The sequence below is a fragment of the Lygodium microphyllum genome, chromosome 6 (assembly GCF_053477565.2).
Source record: "Lygodium microphyllum isolate KBCC chromosome 6, Lygodium_microphyllum_v1.1.10, whole genome shotgun sequence".
NCBI lineage: Eukaryota > Viridiplantae > Streptophyta > Polypodiopsida > Schizaeales > Lygodiaceae > Lygodium > Lygodium microphyllum.
This window is the reverse complement of record NC_141140.1, coordinates 102,919,608-102,935,970: the sequence shown is the minus strand read 5'-3', so window position 1 is coordinate 102,935,970 and position 16,363 is coordinate 102,919,608. Positions and strand designations below refer to the sequence as shown.

Sequence of the window (16,363 nt, the reverse complement as noted above, 5' to 3'; positions counted from 1 at the left end):
ATGTATTTCATGTATTGACTCTCATGAAGATCCTTATCTCTATTGGCACCTTGGATGATGTAGGTTATGTTATCTCTTTTGGTGATTCCTGATGGAAGATTACCTGTGGGAATTTTGTTATTGCACATGGTGCTAAGTCTAGTGCCCTTTATCCTTGACTTGTATCTAGGTCAGTTGACCATGTTTTGGTTGTGGTTGCAATTTCACATGTATTTCTTTAGTATCGTCACCTTGGGCACATATCTTTGAAAGAAATGAAAGTGCTTACTAGTTTGCAATGTCTTTCGGCCCTAGACTATAAGTGCATTGAGTCTTATGATTGTTGTTTATATGGTAGGTAGACATGTAGTATGCATAAGAAGTTTGGCAAGAAGCACATGAATGCTTCTTGAAAGCCTCCAACGCGTGTACACCCTTCTTGGAGTTTTTGTTTGATATTTTGGGCAAAGTGATTATTTGGAAAGTTCTTTCTTGACTTGTAAAAGACAAGCCAAATCTTCTAAAGCTTTGTTTGTTATTTTGCAATGTTGGAATTGTTCTAATCTCAAGAGAGCAGAATCCTATTCGTCATGAATTGCATCTCCCTATTCGTCATGTTGGCACATGAATGCTTCCTGAAAGCCTCCAACACGTGTACACCCTTCTTGGAGTTTTTGTTTGATATTTTGGGCAAAGCGATTATTTGGAAAGTTATTTCTTTACTTGTAAAAGACAAGTCAAATCTTCTAAAGCTTTGCTTGTTATTTTGCAATGTTGGAATTGTTCTAATCTCAAGAGAGCAGAATCCTATTCGTCATGAATCCCATCTCCCTATTTAGGTTCAAGATATGAGCATTGAGACAATGCATTTGGTTTCTCATGTTGGTTACCAAATGAGGTTGTAGAGCTTAGTATTTGTAACTTATTATTAAGATAATAATGAGTAATATACATAACTCCTCCAAAATACAAATACAATCCAAAAGCACGTTATTAGGGTTGGAAAGATGTAGGCCAAAATTCACTGGGGATCAAGGAAAAGAGAAGACATATAGAAGACAGAAAGCAATAAACATATAAACTCACTAGAAAGTTGTATTACTCTTGGAAACTCTATATAACTGCAATAAATCCCTTCAAGCTAAATACACTATGTGTAAGACAATAAGTTAGGTAAACTCTATTTAAGATGATAGTCCAACACCACTCTTTCAACTCAAAATAAATTACAACAATAAGTACAAAGAAAAATAGAATACTCTTGTTAAAATAGCTCAAATATGCATAAAACAACCCAAAACCACCTCAACCATCCTTCTTTGGTAAATGCCTATGAGCGCGGAGTGAAAGCATATGAGCGAAAGTAAGAGCTATGGTGGAAGGAACAAGAGCAAGAGAAAGAGAGACACAATATGTTGGAACTTTGATAGTCACAATGTGTGACCGGCCTTCCCTTTATTCAAATGTCATAGAAAGAACAAAGAATGAAGTGATAGTGATGGGTGCTCGCCACCTGTAGTGTACAAGTGTACATGTATTATCAAGGTAGTAATATATAGATAGCTAGGCAAAGGTGCCTTTACCTCCAACAACCTCTCAATTAAAGGCAAATGTGTCCCTAGTGAGGAGAGAACAATAAAAAAGTTATAAAGTTCAAATGTACAGAAAGTACAACAGGACAAGAAAATATGTAATCTCATCCAATGCCCGTTAGCTTTGTACAGAAGGCGAAATGCTCTGCTAAGAGACATTTACTGAGCAGATATATAAGATTTTGGTTGGTGAGATATTGACAAGCTCAATGGACCTGTCCTCAATGACCTCTTTGATAAAGTAGTAACACACCTCAATATACTTTGTCATTGCATGGAAGATCGAATTCTTTGCCAATTGGATAGCACTCATAGAATCCGAATGCAATGTAGGGACCACGTTAGTAATACCAAGGTCTAAAACCTAACAGCCTAATGAGAGAGCCTCCTTGCAAGCCTCAGTGGCTGCAACATACTCGATCTCGGTAGTAGAGAGGGCCATGCATTTCTACACCTTGGATATCTAAGAAACAACACCTCCATCAAAGGTGAAGACATAGCCAAAAGTGGACTTCCTATTATTTGCATATCCTGCATAATTAGAGTCGATGTAGCCCATGACTCATGTATCATGCCCACCATAATATATACACATAGTTATTGTGCCCTTCATGTACTTCATGATACCCTTGATGGGATTCCAATGTCGTCTGCTAGGTGTAGCAACATAGTGTGCCAGAACCCCCACTTCAAATGCTATGTCAGAATGAGTGGCTATCATGGCATACATCTGGCACCATTCCCTAGGTGTCTACTTAAGGCCACAAAGGCTCTTTCTCAACTTGTATACTAGGTGCTCCCTACTTTTTTCTTCAAAGCCCTTAGGCTATTGCATATAGATCTCACCATGCCAAGTCCCTATGTAAAAAAGTCATCTTTGCATCCATTCAATAAAGATCCACTAAGCAACCAATGCTAGTAGCAAGCATAGGGTTGTCATTTTGACCATGGGAGAAAAGACTTCATCGAAGTCAACATCATATTCTTGCTTGAAACCCGTAACTACCAATCTAGCCTTATAAGTGGGCTTAGGGTATCCAAGGATACTTTTTAGCTTGTATAACTACTTGCATGGCAATGCCTTCTTATCATAGGCAAAGGAACTAAATCCCATGTATGGTTATTTATAAGGAGTCAAACTCCAAGTGCATAGCCCCGTTCCATGAGTGACTATCATCTCTATGCATGGCCTCATTATAAGAGAGAGACTCACATGTATTTGTCATCATAACATAATCCATGGAGAGTGTAAAGCACTCAGGCTAATGTCTAGATCTAGTAGAGCATCTCAAAGCAAGCTAATCTTGCACAATAGGTGGGGCATAGGCCACTAGAGCATCAACAACTAGAGGTTGTCTAGTTGGCTTTATGGGAGTAGGAGGCTCCTCTTGATTACTGTGTGTACCTCAACTATTTGCTCTGCTTATGCATCTTTTCCTCATGGAAAACTACATCAGGGCTGTGGATAACCTATGAGCCTGTGGATTCCATAGGTGATAGCCCATCTCACCTACATCCCAATAATGCCTCAGTCGAAAAGTGCAGTGGTAAGCCTATCTAGCTAATCATATTGCGGACTCTCTCCTGAATCGTCTTATTCATGTGTTCGGCAATACTATTCTATGGAGGGATATAAGGGGCAATCAATTGGTGCTTAAGACTTTGCTCATCACAAAATTGTTCAAAAGCTTTTGAGACATACTCGCCCCCATTATCAGATCTTAGGCATTTCACTAGATCGGTTCTTAACAAGAGTAAGCTAACGTTGAAAGGGAGACAAGACATCTGATTTTTACTTAATAGGGTAAGCCAAGTCCTCACGTGAGTAATCATCAATGAATGTGACAAAGTACTTTGCACCACCTCAGCAAGATTGATAGGGCATGGGACCACATACATCCGAATAACAATAGATATGTTCAAGGAAAAGCCGAGTCATGCCTTTGCCAATAATTGTCTTATGGGTCACCACCTTGTGATATATCTATCAACCACGACAAGGAAAAGCCGAGTCATGCATTTGCCAATAATTGTCTTATGGGTCACCACCTTGTGATATATCTATCAACCACGACAAGAATGGAATCAAACCCCTTAAAGGAAGTAGATAAGTGATAAAGTCCATTAATACTGATAACCAAGGATAACTAAGAATATGTAAGGGGTGGAGCAACGCATGAGGTTGATGGTGAGAAAGATGCGAGGAATTTAGGCTCTATTGTAGGTATAACATGTGCATACAAATTCTTTGACTAATTTCCATATTCGAGGCCACCAATATTGACCCCAAAATGTCATGTAATTGGAAGGTCATGCCTTGTTTGAAGTATATATAAGTGAAGTAATCTGGGTGGCATATATAGTAGCCTTTGATAAATAGAGCAAGCCTTGATTTATGGTTTATAAACATTTAATTACATCCTTTAATTTTATATAATTTGAATATATAAATATTCATTTGCAATTGTATCATTTAGACCTCATTGTATTTTCATCCTACTTTTATTTACATTCAAGCATCTTGTATATATTTGTTTCAATTCAACAGCTTTCATTTGTTCATGGGTTTAATATATGTTTGAATATTAATCCGTGTCTAATAGGATAGCAAATATGGATAGTAGGGGATCTAGCTCTTGAAAAGACCAAATCCTTGCTAAAAATCTTGTTCTCTACACTTAATAATATAAGCACGAGTATGCCCATTGAATTTCCTCTACATGTGTTACCCATTGGTATGCATATTCTATGTAGCAATGCACTTACGAACACATATGCCATGCCAATACTTATTTAGACACTTGTATTAACACGTGTTCCAAGAAACATTTTGATACACATGATTGACAGGGCCTAACCTTTTAAAACTTTGTTGCACATGTATTTCCATTAGAGTGCTCATTGGTATACCCTTCATTTGTTGTGCAATGTGTATGTTTGAAACTTGAGGAACTGTTAACATCCCAAGTTGAAGAAAGAAAGCACCATTGAAGAAACATCTAGCAAGGGATAGCGAGAAACAAAAAAAAGAGAGCCATAGATAATTGCTAGATATGTCAATGATGTTACAAGGTCAATGCCATCTTGTGATGTCTCTCATGGATTTATTCAACATAGATATGCTAATACATCGAGGTTTGGGTAGCTCAATGGCATGCTAGTGTCATTTGGATCCTTTGTTTGTACATTGAGTAGGGAGATGGACTAGTGCATATTGTGGGGATGCACTTTGGATCTCTTTATGGCTCTATCCAAGATGATTGCCCATGATGGGTCCATAAGCTTACTAAGGTGTGATTTATAATATGATGAGTGGCTACAACTCTAAAGAAATCTATAAGGGTGCATTGGCCTAGACCTCTAAGAGGCCTATCTCTTATGGTGTGCAAGTAGCAATATTTATGTCATTGAAGCTCCAAAAGGAAGAGTCCAAGGTGGCGGTATGAGTAATCTATTGAAGCTCCAGAAGGAAGAGTCCAAGAAGGCAGTATGAGTAATCTATCACCCTGGATAGTGGATATTGGAACACGGAGTAGAAGTGCCCTCTCATCTCATTAGTACAATTGGCACTTACATTTGAAGTGCTTCTTTGGTACAGTTTTTAGATTTGGTCCCCCAAGGGATTGCATAACGTGTATCTTTTGAATAAATTTAGCTTTATATTCAGGTTTTGAGTGTTCGCTATCCAGGCAACTGCTCACTTTTATCTCCTCAACTTTCGAGATAGTTTTGTCATATGAACAATAGCTCACATATACGTAGTAGCTATGCTTGATTTGCTGTGCGGGAAGGATATGTACATAGCTAATGAAGAAGGTATGGACAAGAAACAATCCGAATCATAACTGAAAATAAATAGAAGAGTGAAACGTAAGCCTTAGCATTCCCATTCTAGCATATGAGTCTACTAATTTCAGAAGGGCTATAAGCCTTGTCACTCCCATTGTAGCGTGCCAATCCATGCCTGCAATATTAATTCGTAATAATGGTCGGTATAAGTAGATTTTATTAAGCCCAAAGAAGCTTCTCTCAGTCTACTCTGAACTTTGCAGCAGAGACTAATACATTTTTGCAGTTCATTCAGGTCTGCGAGAAGCGTCTTGGGAGGGTTTTGGATATGGCGCCAGCATGCCTCCTCCTCCGCCTCGTCCTCCTCTCTCTGCTGCTCGGCTCCTCGTTCTGCCTCCCTCCCGACCGCTCTGTTAATCCCCGCCTCCTCGTGCTCCTCGAAGATCTCTCCATCAAGTCCTCGCATTCCACCTTCTTCTCTTCTCTCTCAGGCAACGTGCTCGGGGCTTCCATCTGCTCAGTTTCGTCCTCATTTTGTGTTCGTTAAGAAATTTGTGATTTCCGATGAGCTGTTTCTTAGCAGTTTGACCGTCTTTCCTGCGCAGATCGAGACTACGAGCTTGACTTCCGGTTGGCCAGCGATCCCTCGCTCGCCTTAAGGAGATATGGCGAGTTTCTGTATGACGGCCTCATCGTCTTTGCCCCTTCCGTGGAGAGTGAGTGCGATGCCTGAATGCTGCTATTGTTGCCATCAAAGCTTTCCTCTGCTCGCACTGATCGAAATCACCTAGATCGTGATGGATATCGAATTAGCAAAACCTCATCATGATTTAAGAAACTGCTGTACATACAAAGCATTGGAAGGAAGCAAAAACCGTTCTCTAAATGCATGAAGCTGGAATTGCACACAAATTTTGGAAGGAAGCTTCGTACTACAGCAATGCATTCTTTTCACATGCTTTTATGCCACTCCTCACTTCACGTCATGCATCTGTATTTCCACTAAAACTGGGGGCTTTATTGGGGGAATGGACTATTCGAGGGAACGATGGCATTTTTTTCTCTTGTAAGAAAGCAGTCAGGTCTTCATTTGCATTACATGCACATGCTGAAACAGCAGCCTGCACACTGCTAGGCACAGCATGTTGAAGATTCTTCAAGCTGTATCGGCTGTGCATATATGACATGATTTTATCTGCAAAGCAGGCTGAGTGCATTTAAAATCACATACTTGATTTTTGATCAACAGTAATACATGACAAAACCTGTTCGCAGAGTGGCTTATTTCATTGAAAGTTTTGCAGGCTTTGGAGGATCGGTGGATCTTGCAACTATTTTAGATTTTGTAGACTCTGGGCGTGATCTGATTCTTGCAGCAGATGTTATTACTTCAAATTTTATACGTGACATTGCAAATGAATGTGGGGTCGACTTTGAAGAGGTCTGTGGGTCCTATTTGAGTACCAAACCCAACAACAGATATTATACATTTTTTTCTCTGAGCAGTTGTGTCCCATGTATAGAAGTCTGCTTGACATATTGTTGGGTTGGGTTTTGCTTTCAGGATCCTGAAGCAATTGTAATAGATCACATGAATTTTGCAGTATCAAAGAGTGAAATCGTGCATTCTTTGATAGCCGCTGACTCATTTATTGAGTCCAAGATTATTTTGGGTGATAAGCCCGTTGAAGTAAGTGAGATATGCCCTTTGAACAGTTCAAGGTGGTGTTCATGTCTTGATAGCTTAATTGTCTACACTTAAAATGTTGGTGAATCATCATAAATCTGTATATCATGGGCAACATCTCATTGCACATGAATAAACTTATAGACTTTTAACTGGTCTTTGCTTGAAATGCTTTCACTCTAATGGCTTTTTTTCTAGATGGAGTGTTTACTGATTGCTATGTGATCAGTTTGAGATAGAGGAATGATTTTTCTCTATAAACTATTACTAGTGATCCATCTTTTCAGTGAGAATTATTCATAACAACATAGATCAGATTATTCCACTATGGTATTTCAAGGTCAATGATGACACATGTACACTGCAGGTGCATGGCAAATTCCAACCCAAGGGATCTTTTATTTGGCTTGTCATAGAACACCTGCCTTCCTCCTTTCATTCACAGAGATGCTCTACAAATCTATGGCAAGATAGGTCATTTTCAGCCAAGCAACATCATATTCGGGGTGTTGCATTAGGGAAGACAACTTTCATGGCTGTTTAGATAGGGAACAAATGATTTCTTCCATTTTCTTATGATGGAAATTTGAAATTTCTGTCTCCTTAACATTCTCTCTCATTCTCTAGCCTATTCTCATCCTTCCTCAGCAAATACCAACAAAATCAGCCATTGGGAGATTTTGACTAATCTTTAAGTAAATTCTAATTTATAGTAGAAAATAGGGTTTGATATCCACCTCGGGAAGCATGCTTACAAATTGAAGGCTCGGAGACTTGAATTTTAGTTATTGAAATTGGGGCGATTTCAAAAGATTATAGTGGCTATTCAACCAACAAACATTTATGGCTGAATATGTTACCAAGGAGCACAATTGAAGGCCAATCTTTGAGCAAGCCAAGGGCGCAATTGGTTTCTCAATTTTTTCACTGTGTTTACATTAGTATCTAATCAAGGACTTATTGTTTGCAAGAACTTTTTTGAGGTGACAAGATCTTTGGGCCCAACTTTCTTACCATATCAAGAGGTAGAGAGGAGAATTTTGGTGAAGAATCGGAAGGCTCCCCACATGGTGTCTGTATCTGGCAACTTGATGAAACTCTATCAGAGAAAAGGAAGCTTTTTATACCTTGGGGTAAGATCGCTAATCAACTTGTTCTCATTCATTTTGACATAGGGGCTATATATCATTATATCTATCGTTGGATTATTAAAGCTCTACATCTACCAAAGGAGAGGTTTGGAACACTAGAAATGGAGGCGTTTCTTTTTAAGGAATGGAGTGTGAAGTTACTTCCATTCTTGAGAAACTACAAATTGAGATAAGAGATTATATAGATCATTAGAGTTTTGTTATGGGAGATCTTGGTCATTGTGATGTTGTATTAGGAATACCTTGACATAAAGGAATAGATCTAACCCACTGATTGACATGAAAATAAGTAGGGATTCCCTTTCAAGGATAAAAATGTATCTTTTGATGTAGGAGTGGAAGGAAACACTACTCCCATCTTATTTCATGTGCAAATTTGTAAAGCAATGAAAAAGTCTATTTTCTCATACTTGATTTTTGTCAAAGATTCTAACAAAGAGTCCATCTTAGACAGATTTTAACAGAGTCTAGAATTGAAGAGGCCATCTCAGATATGAATGAGGAGTGAATGAGATTCTTAAAGAGGAGTATGAAGATTGTTTTGCGGACACTTTACTCGATGAGTTACCACAAGAGAGGCTAGAAGGTCATCACATTGATCTCATTCTTGGAAGCTTGTCTCTAAATAGGCCTTCCTATTGTGTAAATCCAACACAATAAGAGGAGATTATGAAGCAAGTGCATGAGCTCTTGGAGAAGGATCTAATAAGATCTAATTGCTTACCTTTTTGCTCTTCAGCTCTCTTAGTATAGAAGAAAGTTGGATCTTGGTGTATTTGTGTGGACTATAGGGCCCTCAACAAAATTACAATTCGGAATATGTTTCCATTTCAAGAATTGATGATATCTTGGATGGATCCAAATTATTCACCCCTGCCTTTTATATGTGCACGGTTGTGAACACACCCTTAGCACATTTGTACTTTCATATTATAGCTATCTAAAATCTAAAGAGGTACACACAACAAATTGTACCAAAGAACATCGTGCATCTCTGTCTTTGACTCTCACTCGCTACTCTTGCTCATGTTTTGCTCTCTACCTGACATTTTCATCTCTGGATATGGCATCGCCATTGTGCATCGCTCACTTCAAATTGGAATCAGAGCTGTGGATAAGGTGTTCGCGCTTCTCGGAGTTTGTGCAGGTCAGCTCATCATTGTTTTTTCATTGGATAGACAGGCGACAACCTGTGCACTAAGGCACAGGTCAATAGGCCACGTTTTCAATCAGGTGACAGTTCTAGGTTGCAGACGCAGGCTCAAACGTCATTTCTTGATTAGACGCAATCACGCGTAGGTCACGCACTTCAAGCGCAAGTCAAAACATTGTTATTTTAGGTCATGATGAGGTCACGCGAGCAGGAGACGGGCTAGCGGCTGTAAATGGGGCAGATTCATCACTTTTCTTTTGCAAAATTCTTTAATTTTTCAAAGGTTCCCTGCAAGCAAGCCCTTTGCTCATTGACATGTTTTTGTGTGTGTAAGCACAGTTCAGAATTTTGAGCAGATTTGTGCCAAAAAATTTGGGGATTTGTCCAGATTTGATGTGAGCAAGACACAACAGTGATATTTGTCTCAGAAATTGCAGGAATTTGTGACATTTTGCCTTCGACATTTGGGGCTTTTCATGTACATGCAAGAATTGGGCTGAAATTTACTCAATTTCTTGACATTGATGCACATTGGACCCCGTGCAATGCGGGTTCAATTCCATGTAATTTGGACACCTAGCACTTGATAAAATTTGGGGGTTTTATTGAAATTGCTCTATTTTGGCAAAATTGGCCTATTCTATGCATATCAAAGACAGTGTAGATGTATGGTTGATGCTTTGAGCACAAAAATTTGGGGCTTTTGACCGTGTGTGTCAAATTTTGTGCTTGTGGGTGCATGTACAACAGAAATTGCAGCTAAAATTTGAGACTTCTCATGTAATGTGATGTATTTGTCCTTGGAACAGCTATAATCAATTGTGTAGTGCTGTAGCACAAGGTATAGTGCTTCTGAAAATTTATTTGCAGATCTGAAATTCTGCTTTTACGGGGTCATTTATTGCTGGTTGGTACTCGTTTGTACCTTGGTCACTTGTGTGACAGTTTGGGCCTGCATTTGCTGAAATTTTGGTCACATTTGGGCTGAAAATCATGAATGGCAGCAGTGACAGCAGTCATCTCATGCACATTAAGAAGCTTGAAGGAGCACATAACTTTGTAGTCTGGCAAAAATAGTGCTATAATATCCCGTTGCAGAAGTAAGCAAGGCCGATTAAGACCAAAGGGACAAAGCCTGCAGATATGGAACAGGAAGATTGGGATGAGTTAAATGAGCTTGCACGCTCAACCATCGAGCTATCAGTTTTTTATGCCTTGCTGTTTAACATTGAAGGTTTAGATTCTATCTATGCTATTTGGACCCGACTAGAAGAATTGTATGCCGAGAAGAGTGCTGCAAGTAAAGTTTACTAGCTGAAAAAGCTTATGGATCTATGTATGAAAGAGGATACAACAATGTCTACTCACTTGAGTGAGTTTAACTCCATTTTCAGCCAGCTGGTTGCCTTGAAGTTCATGATTAATGAAGAATTTAAGGCCACGTTTTTGCTTTGCACTCTGCTAGAGAGTTGGTACATTTAGAACTGCTACAAGCAATTCTAATGCGATCCTTCTGTATGTTGATGTAGAGAGTGCTTTACTCATGGAAGAAATGAATCGACAGAACAATGCATCCAGTAAGTCTTCTAGTGCTTTGCATACTAGGGGCAGATCACAGTAGAAAGGCAAATTTCATAGCAAGGGACACAGTAAATCACGTGGTAAGGATGTTGAATGCCATCATTGTGGCAAGAAGGATCACTTTAAACGTGATTGCTACAAATGGAAGAAAGAGAAAGAAAATGGCAAGAAGACAGATAATAGCAAGGAAGAGAAGAAAGAGAGTCAGTCTAAGAAGAGCAATGTTAAAATTGAAGAGGTGAATGTAGTCACTCATGACAGTGACAATGGGAATGGCGTACTCTTTGTCTCTTCACACTTTAGTACATATGCTTTACTTCCAGATATGGATGATGACATGCACACTTAGATTCTAGATTTAGGTGCTTCATTTCATGTCACCCCTCATTGTGAGTGGTTTTCTAACTATACAGGGGGTCGACATGGTGTTGCCTATCTTGGGGATAACTATGCATGTGACATTGCAGGTATTAGCAGTGTGATTGCAGTTTTAGCATGGTTTTGTCTTCACGCTTCAGCATGTACGCATATACTTCAGCTCAAGAAGAGCTTGATTAGCACAGGGCAGCTAGATGACAATGGATTTCATACCACCTTTGGTGATGGGAAATGGAAGATCTGTAAGGGAGCTAGTGTGATTGCCATAGTTTGTGAAAGTGATACCATGTATCCTCTCCATGTATCTAGTGTGTGTAACCATGTTGTTGCCATGACCAAGCAGCCAAGTGTTTCTTTGTGGCATGGCCGGTTAGGAATGAAAGTGCTTTCTCGTTTGGGTTACTTGCCTTGTCTTCGTTATGTTGATTTTGGGCATTGTGATCATTGTGTTTATGGTAAATATGCACAGATGTCTCATAAAAAGTCTCTTTCGTTGAAATCTTCTCTAGAGTTAGTACATTCCGATGTATGTCAAATGCCAGGGTTATCTTTAGGGAGAAAGAAATACTTTGTCACCTTTGTCGATGATGCTACATGGAAGGCTTGGGTTTATCCTATTCATAGCAAGGCCGAAGTGCTTGACAAGTTTCAAAAATTATTGGCATTGGTTGAGAATCAGACTGATAAGACACTTAAGTGTCTTCGCTCTGACAATGGTGGGGAATATGTGTCCAAGGCCTTTCAAGCATTTTCTGACAGCAAAAGGATAAAGAGGGAGCTCACTGCCCCTCATAATCCGTCCCAAAATGGTGTTGCAGAGCGTATGAATCGGACCATTTAAGACAAGGTCCGTACAATGCTGTCACATGTTGCTTTTCCTCATGGTTTTTGGGTAGGGGTTGTTATGACAGCCGTACACTTGATTAATCTGTCATCAAACAGGTCTTCGTATGCACACTTGAAAGTGTTTGGTTGTGAAGCATTTGTGCACATATGTAAGGAAGAACGTAGCAAACTTGAGCCAAAGTCCTGTAGATGTATTTTCCTAGGGATATGGTGATGAAGGTGAAATGGGGTATAGATTATGGGATCCCGAGAAAAGAAAAGTAGTACGCAACAATGATGTTATCTTCTCGGAAGATCACATGCACAAACAGCCTGAAAGAACAGAGGAAGTCTGTAGGGTTGTATTCAGGGAAGAAATACCTTTTGAACAGCAAAATGTGTCCGCTGTACAACAACAAATACTTGCTGTAAATGAACCTACAAATGCAGAAAACAATGCTGGAAATGATCAACCAACCATTGCCCATAATGATGAGCCATTGGATGTGCAGGAATAGCTAGGACATCAAGCTGTTAATGCTGATTTGCAAGTTGAAATGCCAGGTCAGCAAGCTGAAAATGGAAATTTGCAGGCTCAACAGCCAGCAAACAATGATCATTGGGTTAGGAGATCGTCTAGAGCTATTAGACAACCTGATAGATTCATTCCTGGTGCAAACAATGTGGCTGATTATGTCATGTTGACAGATTGTGATGAACCGTCTTGTTTCAAGGAAGCAATGGACAGATAAGACAGCAAGAAATGGTATAAAGCCATGTTGTTAGAGATAGAATTGTTAGAGAGATCACAGCCAGGCAGGTTTCAGCCTGGTGCAGTCCAGTCGGACTGCTGCAGTCGGACCTGCAGCAGTCGGACTGCTGCAGATTTATTCCAGGCTGCGCCCTATTTTGGCGCCCCGTTCTAGGTGATTTTTCGCCTATTTATTGCTGACGTTTTCAGCAGTCTGGCCACTATTCTCTGTCGCAGATTACAGACCGGTGCCGTGCAGATTTCTGTCTCTGTTCACAGATTTCAGACAGCAGACAGTGCAGACTGCAGCAGACTTCGAGGTGGACAGCAGGTCGCATCGTCGAGGTGGAGACACGCAGTCCAGCGCACTGCGCCCGTGTATATCTTTGTATTCAGCATTCTTTATACAGCAGATCTTCAGTGTACACTGTCTCTTTCTCTCCCTTCTCTCTCTGCGTTCTCTCTCTCTCAGTCCTACGCTTCCGCACCGCTGCACTCTGACATGGTATCAGAGCAGTGTTTGAGGGCTGACTGAGCGCAGAATCAACCTGAAGAGGAGTTTCCATCGCGACACAAATTTGCGTTTTTTGCGTTTAAGGGCAGACAGGAGGGCTGCGCCTTGGAACAAGGCTGAAACGAGTGTGGGCGCACAGGAAAGGAGTACAGGTGGTGGATTTGCTGCTGTTTACTGCTGTTTGACGCGGAGAAAGTTTGAGTTTTCAACCTAAAAGTGCAGGTTTTGCTTTTTCATCGCCTCCGGCGGGTGAAGGAGCTTCGGGACGCTGAAGAGTCTTAGCAGGCTGAGTTTACTCAGTCAGAGGAGGCTGCTTTTGCGTTTGAGAAGGCATTGCAGGTGAAGATGTCTACAGAGATGGACTTGGAGTTCCAGGCGATTATGGACCGGAAGGTGCCTGTCTTACCGGCTCTTCCTACAGATCAGAAGCTCGACGGCGACAACTACCGCATTTGGCGCGTTATGATGTTGGCCATTCTTGAGTCCTATGATTTGGCGGAGTTGGTACAGGAAGATATTGACCGGCCTTCGGTAAGAGATGAGTCCAAACTCTCTTCCGATGCTCGTGCGGAATTGGCCAGGGCCCAGTCTCATTGGGACAAACTGAATGCCAGGATTCGATCCTTTCTCTTTCTATCATGCACTACAGCCGTGATCGCTCACATCGAGCACTTGACGGTGGCTCGTGAGATATGGCTGGAGCTTGATCAAATGTACAATCGGATGACCCTGATGAAGAGGGTTTCTTTGGAGGTACAGATGCGGACCTTGTCCGTCAGTAAGTCTTCTTCGCTCAGGGAACACATTAACAAGCTAAGGCAGCTACAGATGCAGGTTCAGAATGCGGGGAAGCCGATTTCCTCCGAAGACATGGCGATCACACTATTGTTCCAGTTGCCGCCACGATTCGGTACATTTTACTCTGCCCTTATTGCTTCGGGGCGAGAGTCTACTCTTCGGTGGGAAGAGTTGGTTCCTATGGTCTTGGACCAAGAGGAACAGTTAAAGGGACAGAATGCTTCCAAGACGGAGGCGTTGACATGTCAAGCCTCTCAGAAGAAGGGGAAGGACCAAAAGAAGAAGAAGGGGGATAACAAGTCCAAGAAGGACAAGGAGAAGGACAAGGACAAAGACTCCACATGTTATATTTGTGGAAAGACTGGCCATTGGAAGAAGGATTGCCCTGACAAAGACTCGAAGGACACCAAGAAGAAGGATACTAAGGATTCTGGAGCGGTGGCTGCACCCTCATCAGCTGCATTTCTACATCTAGTTGTCATTGAGGACGCTTCACCGAATGCTTCTGATGCTGCGCTGGCGGCTCCCCAAGCTCGAGAGTGGATTGTTGATAGTGGTGCCTCACGGCACATGACTCCTTCATCAGATGGTGTTGCCCAGCTGCGCCCTTCACGTGGGCAGGTTCTCATTGGAGACAGCTCTTCAGTTTCTATTGCAGGTCGGGGTCAGATGCAGCTTATTCCGGATGGACGAGGTGGCACCCATACCTCAGAGGTTTTGCATGTACCAGGATTAGGGTACCATCTCCTTTCAGTTCATAAGATTTGCTCCCTTGGTCTTTTGGTGGAGTTTGACAGTTCTACTGTGCGAGTCCTTGATCGTGAATCGAGGAAGGTTCTATCATCTGGATATGAGAACGGCATTTACAAACTGAAGTCTTCCACTGCCCTCTCTACTCTTCTTCTTACCTCACAGTTACAGTCTGAATTATGGCATGCTCGGTTTGGTCACCTGAACTACGACTATCTTCGGAGGGCGTCACGTGGACAGCTTGTTCGAGGGTTGCCAGATATAGTGGTGAGCCAGCAGCCATGTGTCTCCTGCATACGGGGGAAGCAGCATAGAGATGCCATTCCCCACACCGCTTCGCGGTGGTCTACTTCACCGATGGAGTTAGTATCTACGGATCTATGTGGCCCTATGAGGACTGAGTCCCTGCGTGGGAGCTCGTACTTCATGCTGATCGTGGATGACTATAGCAGGATGACATGGGCCTATTTTTTGGCACTAAAGTCAGAAGCTTTCTCGCACTTCAAGGATTGGCTTCTCTTTGAAGAGAACCGATCAGGCCGGAAGTTGAAAACCTTGTGATCCGACAAGGGAGGTGAATTTGTGTCTAATGAATTTGCTCGGTTTTGTGCAGATAGAGGAATTCACCAGGAGTTTGCCAATACGAATACTCCTCAAGAAAATGGTATTCTAGAACGGAAGAACCGTAGTGTGATCGAGATGGCGCGCACCATGATGGAGCACCGACAGACCCCTCAGGTTCTGTGGGCCGAGGCTGTGGCTACTGCAGTCCACATTCTTAATCGATCCCCTACTACGGCCGTGGAAGGGATGACTCCATTTGAGGCTTATTTTGGGACGAAGCCAGATGTTTCTTACTTTCGGGTCTTTGGGTGTGATGCCTATGTTCACATTCCCAAGGCTCATCGTGACAAATTTGAAGCGGCTTCCCGAAAACAGGTATTTGTTGGCTACAGCTCCCAGTCCCAAGGCTACCGACTGTATGATCCCGTCAAGCGGGATGTATATACTAGCCGTGATGTGCGGTTTGTGGAGGTTCCGGCTTCTTCAACGGGTGAGGAGCACCCCGTTCTTGGAGATCCAGGGGAGAGTTTGGCTCCTTCTACAGTTCCACTGGAGCCTGTGCCGTTTGATTATGATTCTGTTTCTGACACAGAGTCTACTGTTCCACCGGATCCCTCTAAGGAGTTACCCCCGGTGGACATTCCAGAGTCTTCTACTGATGGAGAACGACGAGGGGAGGTTCGGCCTCCTCCTCGCTGGGCCCGTGACACACTCCGTGATTCAGGGATCGAGGGGGTTCCTGAGGAGTGGGGACCGCAGGATGGTCCGCGGCGGTCACGGAGGCACCAGGCGCATTCTTCGGAGCTTGTTTGCTCCAATTATTGTTTGATGTCCCGTGTTATGCAGGATCG

The 16,363-nt window shown here is 41.9% G+C and overlaps 1 protein-coding gene across 1 annotated transcript in view; it reads left to right on the top strand.

Moving 5' to 3' along the window:
* The first annotated feature begins 5,608 nt into the window (after nucleotides 1-5,608).
* Nucleotides 5,609-16,363, top strand: part of LOC148034883 (dolichyl-diphosphooligosaccharide--protein glycosyltransferase 48 kDa subunit-like) — a 31,336-nt gene continuing 20,581 nt past the window's right edge. The window contains exons 1-4 of the mRNA XM_087679818.1: nucleotides 5,609-5,851; nucleotides 5,966-6,076; nucleotides 6,665-6,801; nucleotides 6,925-7,050. Of these exons, the coding sequence (XP_087535944.1) occupies nucleotides 5,689-5,851; nucleotides 5,966-6,076; nucleotides 6,665-6,801; nucleotides 6,925-7,050 (537 nt within the window). The 5' untranslated portion in view covers nucleotides 5,609-5,688. The remainder of the gene's footprint in view (nucleotides 5,852-5,965; nucleotides 6,077-6,664; nucleotides 6,802-6,924; nucleotides 7,051-16,363) is intronic.